The sequence below is a fragment of the Cuculus canorus genome, chromosome 2 (genome assembly GCF_017976375.1).
Source record: "Cuculus canorus isolate bCucCan1 chromosome 2, bCucCan1.pri, whole genome shotgun sequence".
In the NCBI taxonomy this organism is placed as follows: Eukaryota; Metazoa; Chordata; class Aves; order Cuculiformes; family Cuculidae; genus Cuculus; species Cuculus canorus.
Genome location: NC_071402.1, coordinates 105,810,819 through 105,829,620, shown reverse-complemented (window position 1 = coordinate 105,829,620; position 18,802 = coordinate 105,810,819). Strand labels below are relative to the sequence as shown.

General features: G+C 39.7%; 1 protein-coding gene across 4 annotated transcripts in view; it reads right to left on the bottom strand.

The window, feature by feature from the left end:
- The window catches only part of GLI3 (GLI family zinc finger 3), a 211,403-nt gene that overhangs the window by 43,183 nt on the left and 149,418 nt on the right, over nucleotides 1-18,802 (bottom strand). For 3 of the 4 annotated variants that reach the window (XM_054059825.1, XM_054059826.1, XM_054059829.1), the window contains 3 exons: nucleotides 17,546-17,747; nucleotides 2,428-2,644; nucleotides 855-971 (listed from right to left, as the gene is read on the bottom strand). In XM_054059825.1, the coding sequence (XP_053915800.1) occupies nucleotides 855-971; nucleotides 2,428-2,644; nucleotides 17,546-17,747 (536 nt within the window). The remainder of the gene's footprint in view (nucleotides 1-854; nucleotides 972-2,427; nucleotides 2,645-17,545; nucleotides 17,748-18,802) is intronic. The other variant, XM_054059828.1, reaches the window with a different exon arrangement.

Below are 18,802 nucleotides of genomic sequence, written 5' to 3'. Positions count from 1 at the left end.
AAGTGTGGTTTCATTCTTAATCCAGCGACAATTTTGCATGCAAAAACCTTTCTAGAGCAGTTTTGGTAATTTGGTAATTTTCAGTCTACTTGTTAGCCTGTTCTTGTCTGTAATGTGTGCATGAAAGGGGTGAGCAGGAGAATAGAGTATTTAATTTAGGGGTTTGACTTTCCACCTTCAGTTCCTCAAGATGCCTCAATCTGTCCAGGCTATTATTTGCTCAGGATAAGGCTCAGATGTGAGAGTAAACATTTGGTTTACATTATGCACTCACACTCCTTCCATTTCAGACCTGCTGAAGCATTTAGATGGACCTCTGCTTTGTTTTCATGGATTCACTCACGAAACCGAGGCCCGGATTCTCATCTTTCCTGAGTCACTGCAAATCAGGAGTCACTGTACTAAAACCAGTGGCATTAACTTTTATAGAAAGTACAGCAAACGAGATTGGAGCCTTAACACTGAGGCTCCAATGCAGTACAATGCTAAGACCTGGTAAAAGTCAATGCGGTGTAAGTACTCTTGCCGAACAGAAAACCCGTCTTTAATAAACACCTGAATATCTCTCATTCACTTTCCATAGCAAACAGAGAGTTTAGCTCTCTCTGACCGAGCAGAGATCTGCATCATCCTCCATCCTCTCTGCCCTCATTCTGCAACACAGCCCTCTAACCCAGCGGCCCCTCACTGGCCACGTTTAACTCCTGCCACCATGAGCTGAGGCCACCCGTGTGTGCACTAGAGGAGAGGGGCTGTATAAGGGCAGAAAGCCTGAAAACACATGCTATAGGCAAAGTGCATTTTCCCTCTGGCAGTGAGATGAAAGGCTTATCACTGCAACCTGACCGCCGTACCTGCACACTTCCTGCTCCTGGGCTGGGGAGGTCCTCATCGGGCTTTATCTTGGAGCGCTTGTTGTGCATGGGATCTCCAGTGCTGCTCACTGCAGATTCGCTTGTGGGTTTATTCTGCTGTAGGCAGAGTTTGTTTTTTTTCCCAAAAAAGACAAAATTAGACTGTGATAAATATGTATCTCCAAACAGAAATACGCAGCATCTGCTCAGCAACTTTATTTGGAGAAGCTACACTGTTAATTATATTGGATATGCAATTACATTGTGCTTCAATTACATAGCATTAACTTGTGGAAGAGCTGCATCACTCAACCTTGTAATGGAGCAGGGAGGGAACAGGAAGGAGGGCATTTGATTTAATTCATTGCTACAAACCAATGCTGGTTTTACCAGGCCAGGGAGGGGTAGGAAGGACTTAATTTTCCACATAATGATGACTTCAGAAAGGCAGTTTTGAAAAATGAAATCACCGTGGACTAGATTGAATCAATATAAGAAAAAGATATATTTTTTCACACTTGGAGGAAAGGTTTTGCACTTAACATCTGCACAGAAGAATTTTGCTCTTTCACTGTGTTTCCTATTATAAGGTGAATAGGAAGTAGAACTGAACACTCCTGTAAAACCCTCAGCCAAAAAATCCTAGTCCTGGATTCTCCTGTCAATAGCAAAACTAATGCTGACATAAACAGACCAGAATCTTGTTTTTTTTCTTCCTGTGTTAGACTGAACTCCATTATCTACACCTGCAAATGGATCTTGTAGGAATCCAGAGATCTTTTAGAGATATCCGAACTTGCATGGACCCCACAAAAAATCAATACGCTTCCTACAGTGCTATGTTCTGCTTCTATATTTGTAAAAGGTAGCCAGAAGATAAACAGCTCCCAGGCTGATAAATAACCTATCCCAGGTCATCTGGAAGCAAACAGCACTAGTTAATAACAGGCAAACCATGAACTGTGATAAACTCCACATTATGGACCTGATTCACTGCTGCACACCTCCAGCCTTTAAGAATACAATTTGGTTTATTGAAATGATTAATTCAAACTCCTTAAGTCCAATTTTGCACAAATCTGAGAAAAAAAAAATCAAACCTCTGCACTGTCTTTGAATTCCTCTGTTGCTCACAAATTGAGTCATGCACTTTGAGTTACACATTTCTATATCTGGAGGGCAGAATCTGACCCTGTGTATATAATAGTCTGTCTGTTTTGGAGGGGAAGCTGCTAATCTTTAAAATTTTACTGGTTTGATGTGGGTTCCCCCCCTTTTCTTGCTCTCCACCTGTATTATGTTCCTGTATACGATCCAGGAGAGACAGTCTGCAATGAGAAGCTGCTGCAGCACGTTGAAATATTGATGAGGACTAAAAAGTGTGCTACCAATCAGGATATGTGCATACACTCCTGTGATTTATAATAAAGGGACTGCAAATGCTATAGCTGCATGAAAACTGTTATCAGAGGATCTCAGTGACAGTGGTGATTAATTGCCATAAAGACAATGTCATTTGTTTCATTTTTTCATAAATTAATAGGGTGCAAAGGTTTCTTTTGTTGGCTCTCACCTGTGTGGACTCAGAAGGTCCAGAGCTGACCTGGACAGGGTTCAGGACACTGGGGATGCCAGGGATAGGTCTCTGGGTAGGAAAAGTTGGAGCAGGATGGATGAGTGGAGGGCTGTGTCCAAAGGCTGAACCTAGAGTTTGCTGACGACTTATAATTTGCTGATGCATTTGCTGGAGGGATACTGGTGTAGGAGGGTATGTGAAACTCAGAGCAGGGCTGAATTTGGGACAAAAAGGAGGAAAGAAGAAGAAGGAAAAAGATGAGGGTCATTACAGTTTAAACATTTAAAATATATTTTAAAAAATATATTTACATGAAGTCAAGTCCCTCCATCTCCCTCATGTCTTTCTTCATGCTCTGAAGGATGGTATATCCTGCTTTTAAATCCAGAGCTGGCCTGGATTTACTAGTGAGTGCAAAAATGATACCATAACAAAACATAACATTTTTTCCTAACATTTACCAGGAAATCACAGATAGTCAACCCAAGTGGAATTCAGAAAAACTGAAATAAAAGGCAAGCAGTTCAATAACAGCTATTTATTGCAATAACAAACTTTATATAAAGAAAAAGAATGGGTGCCTACATGCTTTATAGAACTTTTATTGATAATGCAGTTCTCCTATGTTCGCGTGTATGAAGCAGTTCCTTTAATCTTGGCTCATGCTACGCTCTTTCATATGTCTCTAGATCTTATTACAAGAGGAGAGAAAATCAATTGGTTAAATGTGTTCTGAACACCATGCTTGTCATATCACTCATTTGTTTGCAAAGATGGAAAGCTCAGTTCTTCCAGAATGTCACCTAAAGAATTTCCATCAGTGCCGTTTGGTTACAGAAACTGATGGATTAACCTTTCCCCTCTGAAATTGGTGATCAATGAGTTTCAACGTAGAAATATTCCAATGGGAAAGCATTTCTCCTTCTTCCAGTTAAACAACATTAAATGTCTATTAAAGCCCATTATGCATGTTAATACCTGTCATCACTTCATTACTTCACCGTATTTCCCAGACTACAGTGACTTCAGAGGAAATTATACTGCCACCTAAGGACCTATTTTGTGGGCAGTGCCAAAGGATTCTTTGTGTCACACAAGAAATAAATGGTGTAGAACTAAATCTTCACACACAGGAATATGAGATTCTCCTGTAAATATTTACCAATAACTTACAATAATAGGAAAGGAAAAAAAAGGAACAAAAAATGTATTTATTTAATATTTTTTTCCTTAAAACCAAAAGACCCACACAAATTTAAAACATTAAGTCTTAAAAGAGAGGGGTACAGACATAACACCTTTTAAGAATGAAGCCTTTTTCTAATGTCAAAAGGGTGGTTTTAATCCAAATTTACAGTCTGGAGTTTTAACTGCTGTTGCTGTTAAGTGCATTAACTGAAAATACTGTGATACAAAAAAGCTAAAATAATTTCAACCATTTTAAGTAATAATTCCACAGAAATTCTGTGTTCATTAATCTGACTATACGTTTTGTCTTTTTGACTACATTCCATGAAGAGACAGCTTCAATGTGATTACATTAGTATTATTCCTGGTGAGAACTCTGCATTACAATAGTTTGCCCATTTAGGACAGAATATCATTAAGAATACCCTGGGAGAATTTTACCAGTCTTTGAGGAACTCTCTTTTCATTTTGCATTGTATTCTTTTTAATAAAGGGAGGCAGAAACATAGTGAAAACAGTAATTGTTCACAGCAAGAGTTAGGGAGAAATCAGTAATAATATTCAGTTATTGCAGCTCTATAGTCCCTGCTAGTGTTCCTGTAAGCAACCATGAATGATTACAGCACGACTTAGCTAAGGTAGCCACTATGGATGATTGATAGGACATTAATCAAAAGATGCATATCAGGCTCAGAGTTTGTTCACAAGCTTTCTTCTAATAGCTGATTTCATGTTCACTGAGCTCTATGCCAGTTTGTTCAATTTATTCTTCAGTGTACAAGCCATTCATCAAAGAACACAATGATTTAACACCCCTTTTCCTTTATAGTGAACAAACATTACTACGTGTAACTACTCTGGTCTGTTCATTAAAAAACATACAATCACAATGTCATACATGAGGCTGAAACAATGCGTCCTTACTATATCCCGTCATTTTTTGCTTCCATATATACACTGTGAGTTCATCTCATACACTTCAAACACTAGACGGCACCATCATGAAGATGCTATCAAATTCACCACAATCAACAAATGCAATACAGGAACAATTTGGATGAAGTATTTCATTCCTCTGTGCATAGTTAAAGCCTAGGATATCTTCACCCTTCAACTGAACCAGAAAAAAAAATAACTGGACTGATTTCATTGGCCACTCTAAGCACACAGCATCCTTGGAAATACAGGATTGGGTTTTTAGGTGTTTAAGTATGCACAACAATACCTAGCTTTGCACGTCCAGGTTCAAAACTTTGGTAACATTCTTCAGATCCTACATGGTAAAAAGACATTCAGCCACAAGATATTACTGACTCTAAACCTAAACTCACGGAGGCAAATCTTGCCCACGACTGCTCTGTGACTCTGGTTACATGAGCACCTGCATCTAACATCAGTTTCTCAGTCTATCCAAAAGCAAGAGCACAGGAGAACCCTTCCAAGCAGTTCAGGAGGGGCATGAAGGAACTGCTGTGATCTGAATACATTTTTATCTTAGTAAAGGGCTGTTAATGTGCCCCTCACTAGAGACTCAGGAACTTGTGTGCTGAAGAGGAACCTTTGGTCCCAAGTAGGGAACCGACTGTAGGAACCCCAAGATGTATATGTACACCTTGCACTGTTAAAAGCAAGCTCATTTATATTTACTGGAATTCAGCAATATTCTCCACTCAGTCCCTCCAAAGAAAAGAAAAGACTGCTGTATAGACAATAGGGTATTTTTGGCCAAGCATGCCTCCTTCACATTCTTTACCCCACGTAGAGCAACACAAAAAGTTGCTCCCCAATGGCAAAATACCTTTCTAACTAAATGACAAAAGCAGCTCTACTTTAACAAATATATAAGTTAATTTCACTTCCCTGCAGTGATGCGCCTTACAGGAGTACACTGCAAGTGCTTAAAAGTTAAGCGTTTGCTATCCCCTCCCCATAGAAATAAAAATTATTTCCATCAAAAGGACAGATTTTACCTCACAGAGATGTCCTTTTTATCCACACACGTTTTGACACTATATGAGCCTCCACAAGGAAAATGCTAAGCCAGACATTGACAACTTCTGTTCGCTATGCAAGCAAGCAAGCTTGTAGGGTACAGCAGAGGAGAGACATCGTCTTAGCTAGTGGCTCTTACTGGGAAACAACGACATCAGCAGCAGATGCATTAAGACACAGCTGGACAGATGCGCTAAGGAAAGGTGGCATCCTTATTTCTTTGCTATCTTTCTCTTGCCTTGTGCTCAGCAGAAAAGGTTGAGTCTGAGGTACTAGGATTTTCCTGCAGAGCCTGGCAACCTGCACTGCATTCCCTCTACCTCCAAACTTCAAACATCTCAGACTGAAATGAGAAGGAGATTGTTAGGGAGCAGAGTAATAGCCGTCACAACCAAGGGGAGTACTCAGAAATGGTGACAGCGGTTCAGCCACCAGGGTGATTTCTTAAATAGTTCAGATAGCTGCCTTCAAATAATTCTCTCCAGCTGTTTCTGGAGAGCTCTTCATAAGGCAAGATGACCTGGCTGGGTTTAACATTACTAGCATGCAAGATGCTGTCACAGGGCAGCCTGGACGGTTTTTCTGATGTGAAAAGATCAGAAAGATGTGAAGAGAACAGAAGGCAGCTGGTCTTTCTCTGCCTTTCAGAAATCATTCAGGCATCTTGATAATAAAGCTGATGTTTTGGGCCAAAAAGAAGAAAAAGAAATCAAAGCTCATAGCATTACTGGCATGTAGTACTCTGTTGGGAAGGGGAGACCTCGATTCCTGCCCTCCTTCCCAAAGTTTTTAATGCACTTTGTTCAAGAACTTTTGAATACAGGAAAGAATCCTTGTAGTCCAGAGTCCCCTCAGAGCACATGGGATCCCTCTGCCTTAACTGGTAGCTGTATAGCCTCTTGCTGGCCTGACCAAACTCACATTGCTTTCCAGCCAGCAGCAGCAGGAACGGTGGGCACTGGCACCACTTGGCCTTGCTCAGCCTATCCAGTCATGCCTGCTTAGAAATGCGCACCAAGATGGCACTAGTGTCATTTAGAAACTCTTGAAAACTCATGCCCAGAGGTGGTAAACAAGACTTGAAAGTAATCACTGTGTGACTCCTGAACTACTAAAACCAACAACCAGGTATTTCAAAAGCAATGAGTAGTTTCAGAGGCCTCAATCCGCATCGCATTTCTTGTAAGGTACCTTAAAGGTCTTGTCTGCATTCCAGACAAGGGATGCTCAATACTGTCTGGATACCAGAAAAAGCTAAGATACCTGCCCCAATCCTTCACATTTTCCAAAACACCAGTCACTTCCAAAAAATCTTGGATTCACAGAAGTGCAAGTGGATTATCAATCTTGTTCTCTCAGCTGCCTACTGAGAAACAAAAATCTACGCTACTGGAGGAAATCTGATTTGTATTTCTGTGACAGACTTTTTTTTTAAAAAACAAAGTAGAAAAAGAAAAAGATGAATGCATGTAAGACCTCTAATAAAGTGCATGCAAGTTGTGGTTTGAGTTGAGTTACGGGAGATAAGGGCTAGAAAAAAATGTGTAATACGTCTGCTTAAGCATTCAATAACTCATATACACTGACAGAAAAGCCCTTCAGTGATATCATTTATTTTTCCATACTGTGGGCTTCTGTGTCTGTCAGTCTGTCTGTCTGTCTGTCTCTCTCTCTCTCCTCTCTTCCTCTGTGATGTTTCAAACTCCCTCCACTGGAGGTAAAACAGGGCAGTGAACTACATTGCAATTACATGAGCACATCAAATTTTAAGGAACAGACTTCAAGAAGAAGAAAAACAGACATTATAATCAAAACCAAATTTTATGGCTACTTTGTGGCTGTCCTACCAACAAAGTCATCCAGTTTCTGGTCACAGCTGCGGAATTTACTGCAAAACAGCTGTGAATTCAAGTCAGGAAAAATTCCTTCTTTCCTATACATTACATAGGTTTGTCTAAGGAGGCACGCCAACACAAAAATGCCAAGAAGATACCAACTTTGTGAATTCTGTGAGGGTCGTTTTGTTATATCATGATAGTTTTCCTTTCTTCACAAAAACGGTGAAGATACTTTCTTGTATCACAAAATACATACAGTTCTGTAAGATCTGATGCACCTAAGTCTGGCAAAAGTAACTGAGTGCTTTCCCCTCTCTGGTTCTGCTTTGCAAGGTTTTAGGGAAACTACTTTTCAAGCATGCAAACTAGGAGGCACTCAATGAAAGCCACAGGTGAATAGCTTAAAAGAGATTAAAAAAAGCATTAGTGGACTTCTGGAACAACTGCCACAAGAAGCAGACATAGCCAGCAGGCTCCTGGGGGGCTAGGCAAGTCCAAAGACAACAGGTCCATAGAGAAATACTAAAAGGAACAAGCAAGGGCATATACTTTGGCATTGCTAATCTAATGATTACTGACATTAGGAGAGCACAGTACAGATATCACTATTCTTACTACATAGGAAAGAGTTACATGAAGCCTGTGGACAAGTGAAACTGAGAAACTAAGGTGCAAAAACCCATCAACAAAGGTTGGACGAATATCTGGACTCTGAATTCAGTGCAGGTTTTATCCTTTCCTTATGCCAAACCAGGATTTCACCTTTAGTTTTTAATTTGGATTTTTAAAGTCCTTGCATTGCTTAGGATCATTATTAAGGGGCAAACAAGCACTGTTACTGTTTCACCAATGTACCCAGCTACTCTTCAAGAAATCACCCTAATAACTCTTAAATACTTCTGAAGAGCAAGCGACTTCAGCAAGTCCTTAAGTGTGGGAGGGAGCACTTAAGCGCTGTCCTAAAACCTGGGCCCTAGAGACATTGCAATCTTAACTGAATTAAATCATAGTACAAGTCATAAGTAAGTTAACAGCGATCAAATACTGCCTTTCACATACTCAGATGCTCCTCTTTTTATAACCAGTAATGTAATAAACAGTTTCATTCATTGTATAGTAAACTGACATGTAGGTTCCACTTTCCGAAATGTGGGGCTTAAGTAAGGGTGGCTGAGAGCTGAGGGCATCTGCATAAGCTGACTTCATGAACAGAAGCTTATGTATCTATTTTGATGGAAATATAAACATGCAGCCAGGAACACTGCATAGTCAGACGTGGGAAGCTGTGGACAGTCAACGAGACAAACTTGTAGGCTGACCACTACAGAGATGTAGAAGAAAGTCAATGACTTTTCCTTGAGCAGGACCTGGAAGAGAAGCAGCAGCCAGGAACATCATGTAAGGAAACTGTCTTCTGTTGCTTGAGTTGGTGGAAACAGGAATATGTGTACATTGTTTATAAACAAACAGGACTGAATATAAAGAAGATTCCAACTCTGTCATCTACTTCTCCTCTCAATGGAAACAACCTGAAAGAGTGACTTGGAAAATTGCTTGGGTCACAGGAGTGACAATACACTCATCAACCTTGCAGCCCTGAACAGATTTGTGAAATTCTTACTGCTTCAAGTATCTTATATGCAAAGTGAAAATGAAATGGTGTTACAGGAAGGGAGACTTCAAAAATGCACTTGGAGCATTTTACCCACAATATTTGTAACATTTTTAGCAATACAAAAGAAGAGTTTTTATTTAAATCCTGTTCCTTTCCCCCTACTTTCTAACTGACAACACTGAGCTTTAAGTAGACAATACAGATGAGTAATCAGTTGCTTTTACAGCTTGTCACTTAAGTACAGGGGAAAACACTATCAAACTGTGACTACAAATTCAGACACGTGGCATGATCTTAAAGGCAGGTATGAGACTTGAAACCCTTTGAAATTATTTTTTAATACTGACTAGGTGTCCCAAATATCCCTCTGCATTTGTAATGTTGACACGTTTCATTAAAAATCACTAACTTGGAGACAAGTCATCTGACTGACTTTGTAAAAAGATGTACCTTTATTAAAGTATAGCAGCTATTATACTACTTTTTTTCCTGTTTTCATCAGATAACAGTAATCAGTTTACAATTGTATTTAACTCACGTACACCGTTGCCTCTTTTTTCACTTTTCTATTTCCAGTTTAAAATTAAGAGAGTCTGTGGTTTGCACTTTCTCTTCAGCTTACTGTATTATCTATTCTTTTTCATCTACTAGGCTAGGTGAAATTTTTCTTCATGAATACATTGCCATGTGCTGGAGTAAAAGGAATAGTTTCACTGAGAGCAACAGAGCCACACTTATTAACCTTATGTACTCAGACAGCATTGACAGCTTTGTCCTTCTCACTGGGATATTCCTGTTCAGGAATCCTTAGTATCCTAACCAGACCTTACATTGATATAGAGTACCTTGTGTAATTCATCTCTGCTCCGTCTATGCAAGCTCATGACATCTCTGCCGAACATAACTTTGAATTAAATTCACGGCTAAGTATTTTGGGTTTTCTAAAACTGGTGTCATTAATTACTTGGAAAGTGCTAATTAATACTTGCTTTTAGGGTCTGAAAATGAAGTAATGAAGTGTTAAACCCCAGCACACTTCTCTTGACTCCAGAACTTCCCTGGAATTAATAAATGTGCTGGGTTCAATGACTTGAAACTCTTCAACTAACACTGAAACAGTTTGCAGCCAATTGTTTCAAATTGACTTTTAATTACAAGATCTGTGACATGCACACTTACAGGCATACATACAAAACCACACTTTCATATATGTGTATCTGTACATGTAAACATGCATGCAACATGTGCTTGCATAGTCTATATTCTTTATGTTGTTTGGCTTCTTACATTATACACTTTCTGAAGGCAGAAATCATACCACTCGTGTATTTGTGGTGAAAAAAATCCACCACTTTTCAATGCAAGATGCAGGTGATCTCCAAAACAATCATAGAATCATAGAATAGCTAGGGTTGGAAGAGACCTTAAAGATCATCTAGTTCCAACCCCCCTGCCATGGGCAGGGACATCCCACTAAATCAAGCTGCCCAAGGCCCCATCCAACCTGGCCTTGAAATCCCCCTGAATGTCATCGTCCTGTAATCTATATGAGTTTTCTATAGGAGGCTAGCTGCAGAATTACATTTCAACAGAGCCTGAATTAGATGCAACTTTCTGTAAAGCTGATGAATTTCATTTTTATGCACTTTGTAGCAGTCCTCTGCTATTCACGCTTCTTGAAAGAGAGTATAAAATGAAGCTATTATGGCCTGATAAAGCATTATATTCCCTTCTTTAGATTAACCATACATAGTACAAGACCACAAAGAATAAAGCCCTGTGCTGTGCATATGTGATGCGTCTAGTTATAATAGAAACTGTTCCAGTGGGTTAGACCCGGTCTAAATTTGAGTCAGTCTGAACTGCAACTAAGCCTTCATTTACAACATGCTACACAAAATTAGCTAGGGATCTTTTTATGTAAGCAAAGCTTTCACTCAAAACTAGCTTTGCATCTCACTTGAGCATACCCAATAAGAGTGATTACAGAACAGCAAAACATCTGCAATGCCCACATGATTAATACACTTTTTATCCCACATGTCATATCACAAGGAGCTTGATGCAAAACACTGCTGAATATATTGTGTTCTACATGTTCTTTCTAAGATTAATTTCATTAAGCAGCATTTGATTGTGTCCTTTTGCATAGATTTAATTAAATAAATATATACACTTAAATCTTATAGTCTAAAATAGATAGCAAAGGTAAGTATTAAGCAGTTGGTTTTTAGTAAAAGTTAGATACAAATTCTCAGATGGAGTCTTCTGGGGTTTAGTGCAATTGTCAGCAATCGGGGCATGGAGTTCAACAATGAAACAATGAAATCTGCATACAGGACAAAATTATTTTGAGCAGAATGGCAAAGAGCTAAGAGTTTATCTTTAGAGCCAAGTATGCTAGATGAACAAACAAGACGTATATTGATACTGAAGGGGAGTCTGAACTACTCATAGGTTGGTTCTAAATCACCTGAGCCAATTCATGAGAATCACCTGCTTGTCTCGATGAAGAATTCAATAGAGGAATGAAAATCTGATCAACATGAAGTTATGGCAAAAACATATTAAGACAAATGGAAGGGGAAACACGGAACACAGAAAATCATGGTGCATTTGACTTGCTCGTCATCTTCTAGAATATTATTGCATGTAGTAGAGAGAGACTGTTTCAGACAGTACTGGGAGAAATGACAATGCAAGAACTGCTTTTTACAGCAGACTGAAAACAACCATTTGCCTCAGAAAGAAGATGAATAAGAAAAGACATAATAAGAATATATAAAATATTGAATAAAGAAGGAAGACTGAGAACACGAGGGCCTCCTGTTTTATAACCATGAGACATTCTGTTAAATTCAAAACCTGGATAATTTAAACCTGATAAAAGCATACTCTTTGCTATTTTTATATAGTCCATAATTAGATTGTAGGGCTCTCTGCTGGAGATACTTCCACTTTTCTTTGTGACAACCTCATCATTTCATTTGTATGTCTTAACTCTGTTTTTATTTTTCTCTTTGCTTTTTTCTCCATGTTTGCCAAAAACCAGAGAAATTAATACATGGTTGCTTGTCCCTAGATATAAAGCAGGTCAGAGAGGGGGGCACCAACTAATTGTACATCAAGCCCTATATTATAAGGAGCTTTTGTAAGATGAGGAAATAACTGCGAATCTAATATCTGCTTGCAGAAACACACTCTTGTTGTCCTCACTGATATTCATCCACTGCCACCTAAGATCATGCTACAAATGTGGCTATCCTTTTCTAAGGCTCTTGGCAAAAGTACCCACATCACTATTACCTGATGCTCAGATTCAGATCAGCCCACAGCAAAGTGACAGAAGCCAGAATAGCCAGGATCTGGCTGTAATTAACTATACTACACGAATTGCTCCTTCCTGTTCTGATGACATCAGAGAAGCAGGGGAAAACCTAGGGTTTAAAAAGTATCCTACAAGTTCTGCTGTGCCTTCTGTTTCTTTCAAACCTTGGAGGAGATCCCGAAGGGCTCCTATGTTCACATGAAATTGAATTATGAGATGGCTAAGGTGTACTCAGTTACATCTGCCTAGACCCAAAGAAAGTCTCTTGCAATATAGGTGGAACTACTCCCGATTTAAACACCAGTAGCTGACAGGGAATTTGGTTCATTTTCTGAAAAGTGACTTTGTAAATTTGGTATCACAGTACTGCTAAGGTACTAGAAAAATACAGAGGTTCTGCATATGAGATCATATAGAACAAGAAGTCCCAGCCTCCTGTGTTTATTAAAGACAAGCTAATCTTTTGTAAAGGTTTTGAATCTGCACTCTCAGTATCCTGGGAAGCGATAATGCCCTCTATACTCTCTCTAGGCCATGCTGCCTCTCAAAAAGAAGTGCTACTGAAGTGCAAAGTCTAATAATTGTCACAGGTAGCAGATATAACATTAAGTACATCCTGACAAAAGATTAATAGCAGGGGTGCTGCACTGCAGGACTAAGGCAGGTAACCAAATGAGTAAATGTCAAATGAAGGATTATCCTCATTTGATGCTATTTCATATGCCTCCTTTCTGCATAATCTCTCCCAGCTGAGACCTAAACCAGGTGTTTTCAAATGCACAAAGTAGAAGCTCTACCTGGTGTGCTAAAGGAGATCCACTATTAGCTGTCAGCAGGAGCGACATCTTCTTTTCAAGTATTCAGCCAGTAGTCAGGATACAGCATTACACTGCCAGCTGACAACGACAAAGCGCTCGCCATGACGAGCCCTATCTGGATTTTGCTAAACTATCATTATTTATTATTTGAACTGCAGTAGTATCCATGCCAAGGACCAGAGCCCCTCTGCGCTCAGCTCTGTATGAACACAGCACAGAATGTGGGTCCTTTAATTTGATTTCACCCTCCACATCCCTCACTGCTCATATAGGGGATCCAATGCTGAAAAGCTGCATGAAGCACAGGATGTGATCTTTTGGCCAGAGGATGTATTTCTTTTTCAGTCAATGCAAAGACCAGTGAAGTCCCAAAGACACTTTCTTAACACAAGAAGCACTTTTGCAAAAACAGGTTAAAAGACCATTGAGGTTGCAAAATCAAAAATATGAAAACTATGCCCGCCCATACCCTCATGTGCTAACTCATCGGCTTTTAGTTATGTGATCATGCACCTCTTTACCCCATTGCAGGATTCATAGCTAGTTCAGTGCATAAGATGCACAACAGCCTTCAGTGACATATTCTCCGGTATTTTTCTTCTCCTTGCCCAGAGTATTGCCCGTAGGCCTTCCTTCTATTGTGTTTAAACCACCAGCGAACACATAATTAATGATACCCTCCTGAGCTTCTCTACTGTGCTCATCACTGTACAATCTAAGTGCTTCACAAAACACTAATGCTTTCGGCCTCCCCCTGAGGTGAAGGGGAAGGACTCAATTTGCACGGGAATGTGAATCAAAGAAAATGAAGGTTAAAAGTGCCCCTTTTTTGTGACTGCCCAATTGCAGACATGGAGACCTGATCTCCTGGGTTAGTTAATATGACACAGGACATAGAAGATCCAAAACAGCTCTCAGTAGCTTCAAGCCATGGCTGTAGTCAATTCAGCTCCTCGGCAGGATTTAGAGTGGTAAGCTAGGCCTTCAGAAGAGAAACTGCATGAGCTTGGTGGTCACTTCTGACTAGTTCAGTTTGCCCAGCATCAGGCTGAGATTATGTTGCAAGAGCAGGGTCCACCCTCCAGGCAGCAAACAACCTGGCAGAAGACTCCCTCCTCTTTTACAGTTGCCTGGGTCAGGTGAGGTGGGGTCCTCTGGCTCTGATCCAGGGAAGATCCTGTGCACGGAAGCCTGCAAGGGCCCTTCAAAAAAAATACTGTGCAACTCTGAAATTAAAGATGGTATCAAAGCATAATCACAAGGGGGCAGTACCTTCATTCACCTTAATGACTGGCTTCTGCATGCTTTATTTTGCAGCTTTTTCTCTCTTCTAGTGAAATCCTATCTAGCGCTATATAAAAGCATTTTGTCCCAGCTTACTTTACCTGGACAGTTCCTGATCTGACTCCTGTCTCCCCTGAAGATCCCTTTCTTTTTCAAAGTCAGGAAAGGCTGTTATGTCTGGCCAGACAGCTTAGCCTCCACAGGCTACCCAAAGAGGTACCAGATTAACTAGAGCTGCAGCTGCACGGAAAGGGCCTCCTTCCTCTCTGTGGGCCCTGGACTGGAACATGCTGATTGCTTAGTTTATTTAACACATGCTAATAGAAACCTCTTAAGGGTTTATCCCTTGGCTGAATGGGACAATTTCTCAAGAACAGCACAGATCACTTCTCTACCCACCTAGGCAACATCCCTGGCAAATTGTAGCTTTTCAGTGAAAACATATCAAGATGTATTTAGTTTGTTCAGAAAAGTCTCTTCATCCTTAACTTCATTCTGAGAAATTAATAACTTTGCTTATGCTTTTTGGAAATACTCAGCATTTGGTAGGTATCTGCCAAGAAAAATGCTGCCAAGTATAAACTATATGGGCTAAGTTTAAAAGTGATTGGAAACAAGACCTAAAAGGAGAAAGATTGTGCAATGTTAAATATAGTTAACGCTACCGATGTTGCCTGTAATACAAATCTGTCCTGTCCAGCAATTCCATCTAGCGGCCTGCTGAACTGTACCTTTTTTCTTGCAGCAACTCCTATGAGATTTACCTGCAAGTTTCCAGAAGCTGGGATTTTACACTAAGAAAAGTTTTTTCTACACTTTGATTGTTGTTGCAGATAGGATATTAAATGGGATGAACCTACAGTTTGACATAGTACAGCAGCCCTTGTGCTGAATGCAATATTTACAAGACAGTGAGTCACAATAAGTTTTACTGATAGTCACATTGCTATTTAGTCTTGGAATTTATCAAAGCAATGAAGTGCAGTCTGGGTTTTACACCTTACACCATTGTTTATTTTGGTGTAACTCTTTTATAGACAGGTGCACATGAGAGAAGTTAAAAGGCATAAACAGAAGTGAGTTGCAACGCTGGAAAAAAGTTAGGTCTCTCCCTTCCCCTCCTTTCCACTGGGAAGAACGGAGAGGTATGTTTCTCACTTTTCATGTTGAACAGGTATCTCTTCTCAAAGAGGGGAAAAAAAAAAAAAAAAAGATTAATTCAAAATGGTGTGAAATTTTGGATCATGCATACCTGGAAAGCATGACCAGGAAGTGCTGAAATCTTTGGTCAACCACAGGCTCGGTCACACAAGCCTTGCTTTCTTCAGTGACTTCAGGTCACAAGACTCAGTGTCCTACTCCTTAGCATACTTACTCAGTCTCTACCTATAATTCACTCCAGCTCCACAACTGTCTTTAAAATGATTTGTTTCGCTCCAGCTTTGCAGGGATGGCCCTTAGGTTTGAGTTTCTACTGTGTTAAAAACATGCACCAAGCATTTTTCAGAAGGAAGAGTGAAAGGGGAGAAGACTTACTCCACCGTGGACACTCTGACAACTTTCATGCACTATTTGCTTTACAAAAGTTAGAAGCAATGGAAAAATAGGTTATTAATTGAAGTGCCATCCCATCTTAACGACAGTTGGGTAGTACACTTCCACAAAGTACATGTATTTAACAGATGTGGTCCAAAACTGCTGTTATAAATCATATTCCACATTATGGAGCTTTATAATTGGGACTGTAGTTACATAGACTGCAGAGTTGTATTGCAGAGGTATGATATCATACCTGTGGAATACTATACAGATATTCAGGTACATCAGAGCTATACTGAAAAGAAATGCTTAAAAAAAACCCAACAGCACTTATGCTAACACCAAGTATTTGCAGTGCTGTCACTTTCAAATTTTGGCAAGCTCACGGTTTCTAACATACCAGTTGCATACCCCATTTTCTCTAGAAATGCAAATTCCCATAGCCAGTTTTTGAAGTTAGTGTGTCATTTTTGCTGGAGAGGTATGTTTGAGACTTGCCAAAAACGGGTCTTTTAGATCTCAAGAAATTGCTGTGGGGACATGCTCCTTTGCCTCATTGCAAATTGAAGGTGGAGGCTGCTTTTAAGCCAAGGACAAGCAGCACTCTTTGTTTGAGTGCCATGAATGCAAATCCAATATTTTCTGAGACTTTGAAGAGGCGGGGGAATTTTTTTTTTTAATACCAAAGAACTTTTCTCAGTTAACATATAGCAATGTCACAAATACAAGAATATTCTGCATTTTCGTCTCGATTTTCCTCCCTATTTTCTTCCACACCTTTTTTTTTTTTGACATTCTTGCTTTTGTTCCCTCTCCCTGTACCCTGTTTTCTTCCTTTTCCTGTACAACCTCTGCCCACCTCTTCCTCTGCTATTCTGCTCTTCAGTCTCCAGAACAACTGTTTTCTTGCACACACAACTGAACTGGATGAGGGAAAATCACAGCACTTCTGATGATACTGTACGAGAATAGTACTTCCATGATAAAAAAAAAAAATTCAAAAAGATAATTTAGCCACAGAAAGTCTAATCTTTCAATATAGGAACTAAAATATGAAAAAAACTTGGAGATGAATACCAAGAATTTCTAGCCAAACATTTTCATTGAATGGTAACACGTCTGTGCTTTGTTTTCTGACTGTAACATAGGAGGATTTCACTGTCCCTTATACAGAAGAACCCAAGTGACTAAAGTCACAAACCCATCCCACAGCTGGAAAACAGATTCCTGGGCACACACACACACATGGTTACTGCTGGTCAGATGGAGTATTATCTGCACTGGACAATAATATGCCTGAAAAGTCCTTCATGGTTACCTTTCTAAGCAATAAAAAAAGGATGTAGTACTTTAAATTAAGCTCCAGTGAACATACACTATAGAAACTGCAAAATACACACACTGACAAAACAAAACGGTTACTTAAAGTTGTGAGTATAAATTCACATTTGCATGTGGGTGTATGACACAAAAAATAAGAATATACAATACAGGTAGAAAATGCTATTCTTACCTTATTGCACTTGCAGATAAGTGGCCATAAGAACCACTGGCTGAGGAACTGCTACGAGAATTATTGAGAATTGTGACCAAGGAATTTGGAGATGTCCGTATCATGGTCTGAAGGTCAAAGCTGTGATCAGATAGGGGGGATATGGATAACGTACGCTTTCGGCTTGGTCTAGCTGACAACCTCGGACTCGGAAACCTGGCGCCTGTTATGTAAACACAAATAATTATCCACCAGGGTACTTAATGGCATTTATTTTTTATCAGTGATGGGTAGAGGGAGTCACAAGACATCAACACGCTGTGACAAGCCCACTCTCTCCACTTGTGATCTACTGGCTATGATTGAGAAAAATTAGGAAGAAAAATCTATCTTCCTGTGGCTTACCTCAGGGGAGCTGTGTTTATTAATGTGCAAGCAAAATGATAAATTGCTAAACAAAAGGAAAAGACTTTTATGAGTTATCCCTCTTATTTCTAGTGATTTATGAATCTGATGGCTCCTTAGACATTCACATCATTAATTCAACCACGAGCAATGAGATGGTGGTTCAGATCTGGGCTACCAGGAAACCCAAACCTGAATTGCTTTAATACATACAGTCAAAGGTAAACTTGCAAAATAGAGGGAATGCTCCCTTTGTTGACCGCAATCCTGCCTGGTCGATATGCAAAACTAATGCAAAACTAAAACTCAGGACTGACAACATGCTACAAAGGCCAGCTCTATCAGCAGAAGTCAAACTGACAGCCACAGCATTAAACTGAGAAACAAAATATATTATTTGAATAAGTCCAAGATCTTATGATATTCTCGTGTTGGGGCAATACAGGGGTCTACAGTTGCCAAATTTCTTTAAAACTATAGAATATGCTTTTCAAAGTAGCAAAGAGAAGGCAACTGTACAGATAATATTTCATAAATATACATCACATTTCTAAATTCTCTGTGCTGCTCTGAGAATCTCTACCTCTTCTGGTCTATTTTACCATGTCATGCTAACTCTCTGCAGTCCTGACAGAAGACACATCACTTCAAATTTCTTCTCTTTATGTAATTAATTTTGATCTCAGTTGAGACTGAGAAGGAGAGAATTACCTTCTCCACCATGTACTGAACTACTTCCTTTAACAGTACTGCTGCTTCTACCTTTTTAATCTCTTTAACCTGTACTAAACAACTGAGTCCTAATGATCCTGACAGCTGAGGTCATGCAGGTCTTGAGTTCAATGCCTACTTCACAGCTATTTCTCCCGGAGT